The 16,333-nt window shown below is 38.4% G+C and overlaps 1 protein-coding gene across 7 annotated transcripts in view; it reads right to left on the bottom strand.

Moving 5' to 3' along the window:
• Positions 1-1,283: 1,283 nt before the first annotated feature.
• LOC106091314 (myeloid leukemia factor) overlaps positions 1,284-16,333 on the bottom strand; it is a 28,672-nt gene continuing 13,622 nt past the window's right edge. For 6 of the 7 annotated variants that reach the window (XM_013257795.2, XM_059369127.1, XM_013257792.2 and 3 more), the window contains one exon: positions 1,284-1,672. In XM_013257795.2, the coding sequence (XP_013113249.2) occupies positions 1,429-1,672 (244 nt within the window). In that variant the 3' untranslated portion in view covers positions 1,284-1,428. Of the gene's footprint in view, positions 1,673-9,444; positions 9,702-16,333 lie in introns of all 7 variants that reach the window. The other variant, XR_009398364.1, reaches the window with a different exon arrangement.

Here is a 16,333-nt window from a genome sequence, read left to right as displayed (position 1 = left end):
AAAAATTTGGAATTTTAAAGCAAACAAAAATTATTTTCGTGGTTCGATTATGGATAGCAATCATATAAAAGTTAAGTTATCCGACTGAAAGGTACAATCAATTGGCATGGTTTCTTTAAGAATGGCAACTAACGATTAAAGTTGTCAATTTCAGTTGCCAAAGTTAGCTCGAGTATGGCAACTACCATCTAAAGTTGTGAAAATCAGATGCAACAGAAAGGCCATGTTTGGGCATTTGTTTTGTTACTACTATTTGCTTTTAAGTTTTTTATCCCGTTGCCACTCAACCAAAACGGTATTATCGACATCAAACAGTCATAGGGCATTTGTTTTGTTACTACTATTCGCTGTTAAGTTTGCCCTGCTTCCACTTAACTACAACGGTATTATCGACATCAAATAACCATAGTTGCCATACGTTTTTTTCCTTTGCCAATTGGCAACTCAGCTGTGGTTTGTTTGCTGGCCATAATCGAACCATCGTTCTGAAGCTCTGGATATTCTTTATCAATCACACATACACACAAGCCAAATTGTCCTCAAAAATATATATATATATATTTGTTATTAAAAAAAAAGGTATAGAATGTCTTCATAACCCAACGATTTGGTTGTTGTGGTGCCAAGAAAATCAATGACCTTCTTTGTCTGAAGCAAATAAAAGTTATAACCATTAGTTTTGTTTCTTTTCAGTGTCTTGTACTTCGTCATCCTTCTCTTTTCCGATCATCTACTACTGATCGGACTTATGTTTAATCACTATATACTATATGTATTGGAAAATAAGTTTCATTCTTCCCTTCACAAGGATGTTTCTTCAATCAATCATTCATAGGTGAAGAGCTAATGGAATCTGCGGAGAAGGATACCAGAGTGTGAAAGGTTCTTTGTTTATATTGGAGATTACTAGTATGTTGGGATGTGTGTTTTGAGAGGGAGGAGGAGTAGGAGGAGGAGAGTGGTCATGATTTGTATATGTAAAGCTAAAATATCTATTAATATATAAATTAATAATAAATCGTGGCTTCTTTTTCGTGTTTTCTTTTTCAAGGAGGGGTTTCTAAATTCTTTGGAGATTGTTATCCAAAACTTGGGCAATCAATGCTGTTGACCTTACGTCTATACATTATTTTATTGTTTTTATTATAAATGATGTTTGCTTTTTATGCTAATTTAATAATATGCTTTATTTTTGTTTTTGTTTTTTGCGAATTGAAGTGGCTTTAAAAAATAAATTCAAATTCCAAGTGTCTACTAATCGCCAAATGTGTGATCTATTATAGGGTCTTAAAAAAATCCAACATGGTGATGGGTTGGTGTATTTTTTTTTTTTTTACACAAACTTTAAATTATTGTTATAATTAACTTCCGCCCTGCCCTGCCTTCTCCTTATGTTAATCATATTTCCTTTTTTTGTTGTTGTTTGTTTTAGTTTTGATTGTTGTATTCTTCTCTGTGATTTGGCGTTTGATTGTTGCTGCTATTGCTGTTGGCAACAGCTGAGTTGTTCGCTGCATTAGCTGTTGTATTGGCGTTGGCGGCGGCAGCAGCAGCATTTCCTGTGCTATGTTTTCCATGTTTGGAGCGATGTTGATGTTGCTGCTGGTGGTGATGATGATGATGGTGGTGCGAACGCCTGGCTGCCGATGAATTGTAAGGATGTGGATGAACGCTGAAAACAAGACACCAAATAAATTATTAGCATTCTTCTGGTTGTCCATTATTTTGCTAAATCCTTAGGTTTCTACTTTAATGGAAAAAATAAAATAGAACAAAGACAATTAAAAAGCCAAATATGTACATTACTAAACAAAATGATATATTGTACATAAAAAGAGTGTGAGAGGGAGAGAGAGAGAGAGAGAAAGGGGGAGAGAAAACACAAGTGATTGTATTCAATTGGGAATATACATAGCTATGGATACTTGGAAGGACACAACAAATGTTGGATTGTGGTTAAAATGTGTAGCTGTGAGTTATTATTTAAATGACGTTCTTTGTGAAACCATAATCCATCAGGCCATTCGTTTCGAAGTAACTGCGCGTTGGGCGCCAGCCACAGCCACTTCATATGGCCCTTTAGTTTTTTATTTTTTTTTTGTTTCTTAGTCTCGCGTATGTTTGTGATGCAGTTTTCCAAAAGCATGATGATAGCAGGAAGATTTATATGCAGAAAAGCGAGGATTCGATATAATATTATAAAATTAAAATATCAGTAAACGAAGGCGCACGTCATATATGAAATTTAAAAAATACCTAAAATAACCACAAAAAACGTTTAAAAAGGGGTTGTTTATATCTCGAAATATTCGTCTAAGAACCCATAAAGTCTACATATTAGACTGGGTTGATTTGTATGGATGAAAAAAAAAAACAAGTAAAAGCGTGCCTAGTTCGGTCAGGCCGAATCTTGGGAACCCACCACCATGGATTCTTCTAAAATATGGGAGCTATATCTGGTTATAGACCGATTTGGACAGTACTTGGCACAGTTGTTGGAAGTCATAACAGAACGCAAATCGGATGAAAATTGAGGCTTCCAGGGGTTCAAGAAGTCAAATCGGGAGATCGGTTTATATATGAGCTATATTAGGTTCTTGGCCGATTTGAACTGTACCTAGCATAGTTGTTGAGAGTCACAACAGAACACTATGTGCAAAATTTCAGCCAAATCGGACAAAAATTGCGGCTTCCAAGGGCTCAAGAAGTCAAATCGGCAGATCGGTTTATATGGGATCAATATCAGGTTCTTAACCGATTTGGACCGCACCTGGCATAGTTGTTAAGAGTCACAACATAACACTATGTTCAAAATTTCAGCCAATTCGGATGAAAATTTAGGCTTCCAGGGTCTCATGAAGTCAAATCTGGAGATCGGTTTATATGGGAGCTATATCAGGTTCTTAACCGATTTGAACCGTACTTGGCTCAGTTGTTGAAAGTCATAACAGAACACTATGTTCCAAATTTCAGCCAAATCGGACAAAAATTGCGGCTTCCAAGGGCTCAAGAAGTCAAATCGGCAGATCGGTTTATATAAGAGCTATATCTAAATCTGAACCGATATGGCCCATTTTCAATCACCGACGACCTACATCAAAAGTAAGTATCTGTACAAAATTTTAAGTGGCTAGCTTTGCGCGTTCGACCTCTATTGTGATTTCGACAGACGGACATGGCTAGATCAAAACAGAATTAAGAGACGATCCAGAATATATATAGTTTATGGGATTCCAGATCAATATTTCGAGGAGTTACAAACAGAATGACGAAATTGGTATACCCCCATCCTATGGTGGAGGGTATAAAAAACTTATAGCAAAAACGTAAATTATTGTACATACAATTCTAAGAAGTTTCTCCTCTGAAAACATGTATATAAAATAAAATCCTAATCCGCGCCTCTCGACTTCAAAATTTGTATACCCACAACCATAGAATGGGGATATACTAATCTAGTCATTCCGTTTGTAATACCTCAAAATATTCGTCTAAGACCCCATAAAGTATTGGGTTGCCCAAAAAGTAATTGCGGATTTTTCATATAGTCGGCGTTGACAAATTTTTTCACAGCTTGTGACTCTGCAATTGCATTCTTTCTTCTGTCAGTTATCAGCTGTTACTTTTAGCTTGCTTTAGAAAAAAGTGTAAAAAAGTATATTTGATTAAAGTTCATTCTAAGTTTTATTAAAAATGCATTTACTTCTTTTAAAAAATCCGCAATTACTTTTTGGGCAACCCAATATATATATTCTTGATCGTTCCGACGTTCTGACCCTAAAATGTTGACCTCCAACAACTATGCGAAGTACGGTCCGAATCGCTCTATAGCTCCCATATAAACCAATATCCCGATTTGACTTCTTGAGCCGTTACAAGACGCATTTTTTATCCGTTCCAGTTCAAAGGACCGTTCGCCACGGGAACTGCGTGGCCATTGGTTATTTAAAGGCGCCAATAACCCGCCTTGCCATATCGAGCATCATAGGCACTCAGTGAACGCGGCCGCAGCTACCGGGCGCGTCTACAGGTTGCGGATAGTGGGATGCACCATGCGGAGTAGCTGCAACGGCAGTCGTGGACAAGCAGCGGTATCGGCTCTTGCACAAATACTGAGTGCCTATGATGCTCGATATGACAAGGCGAGTTATTGGCGTCTTAAATATCCAATGGCCACCCTGCTCCCGCGACCCGGTCGAACTACTTGTTTAAAAAATAAATTAAGATTGATAAGTAAACACGAGATAACTTTCATTAAATCGCTATCGAAAACGTATTAAACAACCGATTTTTACCTTAAAGTCAAAACAAGTAAAAACGAGCTAAGTTGGATCGGGCCGAATCTTGTATACCATCTACCATTGATCGCATTTGTCAAGTTCCTTGCACGGTTTTTCTTTACAGGCAGAAACTAAAAAGGACCAAGCAACAAACTTCGTTGATTTTGTTTTAAATTTGGTAAGGAATTGCTTCCAGTATATGCCTCATATCAGCTTAGAGACGGATGCAGACTAATTGGCATGTATGTTGTATGTTATCAGAAAAATCGGAAAATAGGAAATGCAAAATTCCAGCCAAATCGAATAAGAATTGCGCCCTCTAGAGGTTTAGTAAGTAAAATCGGCTGGTTTAGCCAAATCGAATAAGAATCACTCTAGAGGCTCAAAAAGTCGATTCGGGAGATTGGTTTATATGGTGGCTTTATAAAGATATAGTCCAATATAGACGGCGATGAAGAATATACAATCGGCGTTGAAAATTGCTTGATGTTGTAATCGTAAGGGCAAAAATAATCGGTATATCTCTTTTCCTATGAAGTTATGAAAAATAGGTAATTGTTAAGGGGTGGGAACGGAGCGAAAAAATTGCTGGAGCAGAGCGGGAGTGAAGTTATATTCGATTTGCCAGAAATTTTGGAGGAGGTATTTTTCTATGATTTCTAAAAGACCATGACAAGTACGGTCCATGTCGGTCAACAACTTGATATAGTTGTTTTATATTTGAAAGTTATTCAAAGAACTTGTCGCATGCGATTCTTGGTGGAGGATAAGAGATTCAGCCCGGCCGAACTGAACGTTTTTTTTTTTTAATTTTATATAAACTATCCAATTATCTTTATACCACTTTATACACTACCACTGTGCATTATAACTTTGTGCTCAGAATCGCTTCCTGGTTCGATTTAGCTATGTTCGTCTGTCTATCCTTGTATTCTTGTGATCAAGGTACCGGTCGCATTTGTGTTCCGATTGTTGTAAAATTTTGCACAAGTCACTTGTTTGGTCCAAGGACGATAGCCTTTATAAAAATTTCATCCGATATGGCCTTTTAAGGCTGTAGTAGCCACAATTTTGTTCCGATCTTTCTAAATTTTTGTGTGAGATGTTTAATTTGACCTCCCAAAACGTGTGCATTTCACGTTTTGTATAGCTTCCATATACACATCTTTCATCCGATATGAACTTTTTAGGCTGTAGTAGCCACAAATTTGGCCCGTCTTTACCATGAGGTGTTTCATATGACGTCCCAACATGTGTGCACAAATCATCATCAAAATCATACCAAACTCGAGCTAAACCTACCAAATGTTCTACAAGCCGAAATTGCGGTATATATTTTTATATCCGCCACCTGATACTAGGCCATTTTGTCATTTCATTTTAAACACCGTCGTTATTCATAAAGGGTTTAGCCATGTCCATCCGTCTGTTGGTTGAAATCACTCTATAGCCTTACGTTCAATGATGGCCTATATCTTGATATAGCACTCGTATTTTTGCCCCGATTTCAATAAACAACAGCGCCGAGTTTGGATAGAGCTATCTCCCGACCCAGGAATGCGCTTTTACTACCACACCTCAGCATCTTTGTATGCGGCTGCCACATAGGCCTATTATCCGATTGAAGGCTACATAAGCTTGATGAGGATCTTCACGTCCACATGAAAATGTGGCAGCAACATTCAATATCAGAACTTACGCCCTTTTTACCAAAATTTAAAACAGCGAGACCCTTGTAATAGTATTTGGTCTCTCAACATCCATGGTTTTGTTCTGCACTCTTAACGAATACGCAGAAACGACAAGAAGTAAATTAATTTTGAATTATCCCGTGCGATTTTTTCGGTTATTTTTGTTGTTGTAAGAGTGTGTTGCACACTGAGGCGGCAACCCTTGCCGATGAAGCAGTCCATGGGGTCAATCCGATACGTACAACCGGCTGCCATGGGATTAATTAATTTGGTGTTTATATGTTGGAAAAACCGATAAAAATTGAGGTCAGCCTACCAACCTACAAACAGAATAAAAATCTACCAATTTTGGTAGGAATCTACCAAAAACGGCAGCACTGGTCGTGAGTCGTGATCTTGTGAGCGTGCGTGAACGTGAATCGACATAAAAAGTCACGCGTGTGTAAAATTTCTCGTAAGCGTGCGTTGGTGAAAAATCACTCACATACACATCTCTATTCGTGAGTATCTCTTAATCCCAGTTATTCCAGTTGGCGATGGCCTAATCGAATGTCGAAATTTTTACAAAATGGGATTATGGTTTTCGAAGACGAATATTCGTTTACATTTTTGGTATCACATAAGTCGAATTCAACTGTCAAATTTACCGAAAATATCGATATATAAGTTAATTGGTCTTTTTGGGCGATGTGGTCTTTTTTGGCGATTGATGGGACCTCGTTTCCAGGAGGGAGAGTTCTGGCTGGAGGCGTGCCGTCATCCCCTGGACCAGCTGTAAAGGGTGATTTTTTAGCTATTATCTTTTTGGCAACACTGATTTAAACAGCTCACACCAGTTTCGTGTTTTGTTTCACTGTCAAACATCTTCAGTTTGGTCTATAATTTAACCATGAATCGTCTTATAAACGAACAAGGCTTGCAAATATTGCAGTTTATTATCAAAATGCGTGCTCTGTAAAGAAAGTTCAAATACTGTTCATCGACGAAGCTCATCTTTGGCTCAATGGGTACGTCGTAAATAAGAATAATTGTCGATTTTGGAGTGAATATAAACCAGAGGCATTGCAAAAGGTACCAATGCATTCCGAAAAAGTCACAATATGGTGCGGTTTATGGGCTGGCGGCATCATTGGACCGTACTTCTTCAAAGATGGTGCGAATCGTTACTTAACTGTAAGTGATGACCGCTATCGTGAGATGATATTAACCTTTTTTGACCAAAATACATGAGCTTGACTTGCACTACATGTGGTTTCAACAAGACGATGCCGCAGCACGTGTAACAATAAACTTCCCAGCACCACAGGCTGGTTGCGGATGATAGAATCTCCATACGGAGTAGCTGCAAGGGCAGTCGCGGTCAATCAACGGAATAGGGCGGAGAGTCTCAGTGAGAAGCCGAGCTGCACCAGCTCTTACACAAAAGCGGAGTGCCTTTGATGCTCAATATGACAAGGCGAGTTATTGGCGCCTTTAAATAACAAATGGGCACCCCGATCTCGCGGCGATCGGTCCATTGGACCGAAACGAGCTTGCTCACCTGCAGGAGCTTGATCGCCACCTCCACATAAGAATGTGGCTAAAACAGCGTTCGGGAACGATCAATTGGCTACCTAGATCGTGCGATTTAACGCCTTTAGGCATTTTTTGTGAGTCTATTTTAAAGCTCATGTCTATACAGACAAGCCCGCTTCAATTAACGCGTTGGAAGACAACATTGAAGCATTTATTCGTAATAAAATGTTGGCCGAAATGTTGGAAAGAGTATGCCAAAATTGGACTAAGCGAATGGATCATTTGAGGCGGAGTCACGGTATACGACTCTACAAAGTATATATATTTCGGATCGTCGCAAAATACAAAAACGGTTTAACGATGCCCGTGTGTCTGTCCGTCCGTCTGTTGCAATCTCTCTAGAGCCTTCAAAAATTGAGATATTGAGCTGAAATTTGGAACAGATACGTCTTTTTGCTTCAAGCAGATTAAGTTCTTGAAGGGGTCAAATCGGACCATATTTGGATATAGCTGCTATATAGACCGATTTTCCGATAAAGGGTCTAATGCCCATAAAAACTTTATTTTTCATCCAATTTTGCTGAAATTTGAAGTAGTTTAAGGCTTCCCGACAACTGACAAAAATATGGTTCAGATTGGACTATATTTAGATATAGCTACCATATAGACCGATCTCCCGATAAAGGGTCTGAAGACCATAAAAGCTTTATTTATTACCCGATTTCGCTGAAACTTAGGACAGAGGGTTATTTTAAGCCTTCCGACATATGACCTAAATATGGATTAGATCGGTCCATATTTAGATATAGCTGCCATATAGACCGATCTCCCGATAAAGGGTCTGAAGCCCATAAAAGCTTTATTTATTACCCGATTTCGCAGAGGGTTAAAACATAAGGTTATTTTAAGCCTCCCGACATCTGACGAAAATATGGTTCATATATTTATATATTTTGATATATTTGTCATATAGACCGATCTCCCGATAATGGATCTGAAGCCCAAAAGAGCTTTATTTATTACCCGATTTCGCTGAAATTTGAAACAGTGGGTTATTTTAAGCCTCCCGACATCTTACACAAATATGATTCAGATCGGACTATATTTAGATATAGCTGCCATATAAATCGATCTCCCGATAAGGAGTCTGAAGCCCATAAAAGCTTTATTTTTTAACTGATTTCGCTGAAATTTGAAACATTGACTAGTTTTATGCCTCCCAACATAGGACCCAAAAATGTTTCAGATCGGACTGTATTTAGATATAGCTGTCATATAGACCGATATGCCGGTTAAGTACCTAAAGCTCATAACAGCTTTATTTATTACCCGATTTTGTGGAAATTTGTTGTTTTGCTTTTCTAGAAACAAAATGAGGCCAATTGGTCTAAGCTGGAAGTAAATCCAATAATAAAATAGCTTTTTGGTAGAAAATTGTATCAACATTTTCTTTTAATCGAATATTTCGTCAAATTTTTTTCTAGTCCAAAATGTCATCCAGACTAGATTTTTGTATTCGTTTCAGTAGTTGTCATGAAATGTTGGATAATATATATCAGCGAAATAAAAGGACGTTCACTTTTTTATATTTTAAATAAATATGGTAAACATAAAGATTATTGTAAACTTTATATACAGCAAAAAAAGTTATTATAATAAAATGTTCCCTTAACCGTCGAACTCCAAAGATGGGGGGGAAACAACATATTTACAAAGACATATACAATGGATAACTACAACTATGTATAGACTGCCGTAAATTAAAGGAATCTTACATTCTGATTAAGGCCTTGGCGTTACGTAGACTAGGCTGGAGAAAGCATTTAAGAAATATCTTATAAAGGGTTGGGTGGCTAGGGGTGCACCATTGCTTATTTATTTTACTAAAACAATGGTATGACAAATAAAAACCTCTACAATTTCTCAACAATGATAATGATTGTAGATTGTTTTCTAACTTAGCCGAAATTTGGTCGATGATGATGATGACATGCCATGCTGATCGTTGGTTTCGTTCTTAGTTGATTCGCTTGCTTTGGTCGATTATTTCGTGTAGATGAAATGACTATCGTTAAAATTATAAGCAGAAATTTTCGTTTTTGTTTAATCATTGCTACTGTTTGCGGTATTTGCCTTTTTTGTAATTTTTGGTTTTTGTCGTTGTAGTCGTTCTTTTTACTTGCGGTAAAATCGTGGGTTATACAAACGCCAATCTCTAAATAAAGGCGGGCGCAACATTCGATTATACAGCCATTTGTGATGTTACATGGATTAGAGGAGAAATGTTGTTTTGATTGTTGGTTTTGGTTTAGAAATAAATACAAAATTTTTCAGATTAGAAAAAAAGTAGTTGTTTGCTTATGAGATTTTAGTAAAGCAAAATTTTATATAAAAACAAATAAAAATGTGCTAATTTCGGACGGGCCGAATCTTATATACCCTCCTCCATCATGGATCGCATGTGTGATATTCTTTACACTGTTTCTATATAAAGGCAGAAACTAAAAAATAATAATGAAATGTCAAACTATAAAAAATTAATATTTGGATAAGAAGCGCCTTATTAAGGAAATCAAGGCGCCAAACTAGATATAGATTTATATGGAAGCTATATCAGGTTATGGATCGATTCGGGCCATACTTGGCGACTCATAGCTGAAGTCATTGTGTAATTTTTCAGCGCACTCGGGAGATCGATTTCGGCTGCTATATCAAAACATGGACCGATTTGGCCCATTTACAATCCCAACCGACCTAAACTAAAAAGAAGTATTTGCACAAAATTTCAAGCGCCTAGCTTTACTCCTTCGAAAATTAGTGTGCTTTCGACAGACAGATGGACGGACGTATATGGCAAGATCAATTCAAAATATCATGACGATCAAGAATATATATACTTTATAGAGTCTTAGACGAATATTTTAAGGTGTTACAAATGGAATGACATAATTAATATACCCCCATCTTATCGTGGAGGATATAAAAATTGAGATATTGAGTTGAAATTTTGCACAGGTTATGAATCGATTCGGGTCATACTTGGCAACTCGTAGCAGAAGTCGTTGTGTAAATTTTCAGCGCACTCTAGAAACTCAGGAAGTGAAATCGGGAGATCGGTTTCGCTAGCCATATCAAAACATGGACCGATTTGACCCATTTATAATCCCAACCGACCTACACTAATAAAAAGTATTGGGTTGCCCAAAAAGTAATTGCGGATTTTTCATATAGTCGGCGTTGACAAATTTTCACAGCTTGTGACTCTGTAATTGCATTCTTTCTTCTGTCAGTTATCAGCTTTTACTTTTGGCTTGCTTTAGAAAAAAAGTGTAAAAAAGTATATTTGATTAAAGTTCATTCTAAGTTTTATTAAAAATGCATATACTTTCTTTTAAAAAATCCGCAATTACTTTTTGGGCAACCAATATTTTTGAAAAATTTCAAACGCCAAGCTTAGTGTGCTTTCAACAGACAGACGGACATGGCTAGATCGACTTAAAATGTCGGCACGATCAAGAATATATATATATACAGGGTGGCTGATGAAAGCCGCTACCAAAAAAAAATGTAATAACTTTTTTTCTATTTAATAATAATAATTTAATAATTAATTTAATTAATTAATTAATTAATTTAATTAATAATAATTTAATAATTAATTTAATAATTTAATTTAACATGAATAAAAGAAAAATGTATTCCATACACCGAAAAAAAAATGTAGCAATATTCATCATTGTAGCAATATTCATCAGCCTGTATTTTATGAGGTCTTAGACGAATATTTCGAGGTGTTACACACAGAATGAGAAAACTAGTATAGCCCCATTCTATGGCGGAGGTTATAGAAATTAAGTATACAAAAATTTTAAGCTTTGAAAAAAAAAATTTTTTGTTGACAGGCCAATCCTTGACGCACGCTACAGAAAAAAATTGCTATAACTTTTTTCAGTGTATTGTAAAATTTTCATATTTTGTTCACTTGAAAGAGCAACGGAAGCATGATGTCGAACAATATATGATTTGAAAAATAAACATTTTTTTTCGCACTCAAAAATTAAAACAGCCCTTTTTTCTTCACGCACACTACAACGCAAGGTCCTGACATTGCGTGTCCAATATTTAAATTTCTAAAAGAGAAACTTATTAATTTTTTTTTTCCTAAAACTGAAGATTATTAAGAGGATAAAAATATTTTAATAGTTTGGCTCCGTTTGGAACCGTTAAAAAAATTTCTTTTTTTTTTAATAATAATATGGGACCTTAGATAGGGTATAATTTAGATGTGATTTCTATATTAAATATCATCAAAGTCCAGATTTTTTTTTATAGATTTTTAAAATTTAATATTTACTAGTAATTTTGCCAACATATTCTAGCTCGAGATAACATTCAAAGAATATGATAGCAAAGAACTCATAAAAGTTGATCAAGTGTGTGTTATTTAAAACACTTTGACTGTTGAGTGGATCATGATTTCTGATACGCCATGTATCTTCATCATAAATATCTCAAAGCCCAGATTTTTTTTTAGATTTTTAAAATTTAATATTTACTTGTAATTTTGCGAACATATTCCAGCTCGAGATCATATTCAATGATTTCTATTCAAAGAATAGCACAGCAAAGAGCTCATAAAAGTTGACCAAGTGTGTGTTATTTAAAACACTTTGACTGTTGAGTGAATCATGATTTCTGATACGCCATCATGTATCTTCATCAGCACCTTTGTCAAATCGATTAAGGCAACCTACATACCCAAAGACTATTGAGTATGGTGTAGAGCACGCTTTTGTTTTGAAACAAAGAGCTGATGAAGTTACATGGCGTAACAGAAATCATGATCCACTCAACAGTCAAAGTGTTTTAAATAACACACACTTGATCAACTTTTATAAGTTCTTTGCTTTGCTATTCTTTGGATAGAAGGCATTCACCCTTATTCCTGTTGTCGAAGGCGAAAATCGACAGCAGTCGTAGTCGAAGGCGAATTTCACATTTCAAGGTATTCTGTAAATTATTCACCTTCGACAGCTTGATAATAGAACAATATTGTGGTAAATAAATGTACAATATAATATAAAAATAGGATCCATACTCTTTCGATAAACAGGCGTAATGTAGTTTACAATGCAATTACCTTATATATGCATCGTTTTCGTAAAATTTGACAGTCAAATTCGACTTTATGATACCAAAAATGTAAACGAATTTTCGTCTGCGACAACCATAATACCATTTTTTAAAAATTTCGACATTCGACTACGCACAATGACCAACCGGAATAAGAGGGATTTAATATGATCTCGAGCTGGAAGATGTTCGAAAAATCACGAGAAGATTTTAAAGATCAAAATTAAAGACCGCAAACAGACATTTAATATTTACTCTGACCGACTGGACAAAATTCGGAGGACTACTCAGAAGAAGACTAGGGCAAGGTAGTTTAGATTGTCCAAGCATAGAACACATTGCCGGCAATGTCAAAAGGATTACGACTGCACTTGTGGGGTCTTTTGAAGATAGCTGTCCTGTTCGACAAGGGAAATTAGAGGCAAAACATGCCCCCGATAGCGTTAATGACGCGGCATGATGAAAAAGTTTCTCTCACAAACCCATGTCCAAACTGAAACTTTAGCAGACGACATGGGAGTGAGAGCAGTGACAACGGAGGACATGTTGAGGCTTTTGATGAAAACCCATTTTTCACAGGATACGAAGGGACACACGGAGACACCAGAATTTTGGAATAATGAGGTTGACTGAAGGCTTATCATTACAGAATTTATGGTAAAGGTAGCGTTGAGGAGCATCCAACCATTTGAGTCGCCCGGACCTAATGGAATACTTCCGGCGATACTACAGAAGCAGGCCCACTATCTGGCGCCCCAACGGCCACTACTTTCACAACCTGCCTACGACTTGCGTATTCTCCGAGAGCCTGGCAGGAGGCAAGGGTGGTATTTATACCCAAACCCGGCAAGGCAAGTAATGCGACATCAAAGGCCTACAGACCTATAAGCCTTACGTCCTTTCTACTATAAACCATGGAACGTATTGTGGACACCATGATAAAGAGTAGGACATCCAGCGAACTGCTCAAATACAAACAGCATGGCTATTTCAAGGAAAGGTCGGTGGAGACTGCCCTGCACGAGGTTGTGCCTAAAATAGAGGAATCCTTAAATGCCAAGACGTACACATTGGCAATATCCTTTGACATTGAGGGGGCTTTTAAGCATGTGCGGACAGACACACTGATTCAATTCTTAGACCAGTACCGGGTGGACCGACCGAGTCCTTAGAGACTGGATCAAACATATGCTTGGAAAAGATCAGAAGAAAATGGCACAGGGAACGTTACTCCTATGGGTGACCACCAAAAATAACCTATAACGAATGCTGACTGAGGAGGCTTCTAAGGGGTAAGGATCCGAACCAGTTATGCTGAAGGGCCGAAAGGGTCTAGCAGATGATATACGACTGGACTAGACCTAGGGGTCTCAATGGTAACTCAGAGAAGACTGAACTTTCCCTGTTCAAGGGGGTGACGAAGGTGGGCCAATTTGAACCATTTATCGATGTCTGACAAGGTCAAATACTTAGGAGTGATCTTGGACAGAAAACTGAATTGAAAGTATCACATTCAGGACCCTACCGAGAAGGCATACAGATCTTGGCACTATGTAGACGAGCGTAGGCTCGAAATGGGCCTGAATTCGAGGATAGTGCACTGGCCCTACAGGAGCGGGATTAGACCAATACTTACTTAAGCCAAGGTAGTTTGGTGTCCATGGAGAAAAAATGCGTAACGTAACGATAATAAACAGGTTCCGAGAACATGTTGTCTTGGCATAGGCGGAGCGATGAGAACCACGCCCATTAGGGCACTGGAGACTTTTCTAGATATCTGACTAATAGACATACAGATTAAGTGTGAGGCAGCCACTGCGGCTATGACACTTAAGGTGACAGGTGACTTAAGGTAAGGTATAGACGTCACTGAGCAGGTCATACCATCGCGGTTTAATCGAGTCATTGATGGGAAACCTGGAAGGAATGGAAAAAGTTTCCAATCGGATACCTGAGACGACACTTGTGGTCGAGTGCGAGACACTGCTGCCAGCGGCAGTCTTGGATTGAGGGAAACCCGTTTATTGCCATCTTGAAGATCAAGTTACAAAGATGGATCGAAGCTAGGGGACAGAGTAGGCCTGTGGGTCTACATTGAGAACCCTGGGTCTGAGATCTGTTTAAGACTGTCGGAGCTTAATACCGGCTTACAGGCTGAGATCCGGGCGTTCAGGGAATGGGTAAGGTGGTGTGGTGTTAACGCGAGGACGTCGAGTGTGAGCATCTTTACGGACAGTAAACTGGCCATCAGCGCAATAACAACCTGGACTGTAAGGTCACGTACAGCCTTGGAGTGTAAGTAGGAAATAAACCCCTACTAAAAGGATGGCAGGATCCGCATCATTTGGGTGCCGGGCCGCAGCGGATTAAGGGGGAATGAAAGAGCAGACAATTTGACAGTGAAGACCAGAGGACTGCCGTCAATAAAATTGGTTAACCAGAAGCCTTTCGGGGCGAAGCAGTCTGAGTTAAGGGCTTGGGGGACGAACGTGCACGGGATAGTTGTAAGCACCACACAGGTTGGTCCGATCGGTGTGATGTTCACGAGAAGCTTAGCGGCAAGCTATCGGGCGCGTCCGCAGGTTTCGGATAGTGGAATGAAATATACGGAGAAGCTGCAACGGCAGTCGCAAACAATCAGTGATATCGAGCGGAGTCTCAGTGAGAGGTCGGGCGGCACCGGCTCTTGCACAAATACTGAGTGCCTATGATGCTCGATATGACAAGGCGAGTTACAGGCTCCTTTAAATAACTAATCACCATCCTGTTCCTGCGGCGATCGCTCCTTTGGAACGGAACGAGCATGTTGTTGTTGTTGTAGCAGTGTGTTGTACACTGAGGCGACAGCCGTTGCCGATGAAGGAATTCATCGGGTCAATCCGATACGTACAACCGGCTGGCATGGGATTGACGAGAATGCTCACCTACAGGAGATTGATGAGGATCGCCACCTCCACATAAAAATGTAGCTTCAACAACAACAGCAACGAACGTGCATGTGACACTGTGGAACAGCAAAACGGTTAGTAGGACGACGAAAATTCTATAGTGAGATTCGGATCGTGAAAAAACGAGGCTATTATTGATAGGAAGTAAGCAGGAGGTTAGTATAGCTATCGGTATCATAACAGGACACATAGGACTACGAGCTCATTTTTCCAAAATCGGGGCGGCAAGTGGGGAAGATGATGAGACGTTGGAGCATTTCCTAAGTCATTGCTCTGCTTTCACTGCTAAAAGACATCGACACTAAGATGGGTACACAATACCAGACATGAACCAACTTAGGGTTCAAATAGGAATTTTGTAAGTAGCACGGAATTCCCGACTTATGTTTTCTTTCTAAGAGACATCGGCACTTAGATGGGTACACAATACCAGACTTGAACCAACTTAGGGTTCAATTAGGAATTTTGTAAGTAGCACAGAATTCTTGACTTAGATTTTCTTTTTACAAGTTACTTTTTAGAATTTAGAGCGCACAACCAACCAATTACTGGCTTGGGTGTATTTCCATAGTGGCATGGGGCGGATTAATATCCCCACTCTCTTTTCAATCTAAACTCATAGAAGTATGCCTTCAAAAATGAGGCTTGGACTACATTGCATCTTCACAAGGGATACCTCTGCCGTATTTATGAATTCCTTCTGAAGTAAATTCCAAATTTTGCCCATGAACATTCCACTAAGGAACAGGGCCAAACTTCTCACATA

The sequence above is a fragment of the Stomoxys calcitrans genome, chromosome 5, assembly GCF_963082655.1.
Source record: "Stomoxys calcitrans chromosome 5, idStoCalc2.1, whole genome shotgun sequence".
NCBI lineage: Eukaryota > Metazoa > Arthropoda > Insecta > Diptera > Muscidae > Stomoxys > Stomoxys calcitrans.
Note: the sequence above shows the minus strand (reverse complement) of the source record. Positions and strands in the feature narration are given on the sequence as shown.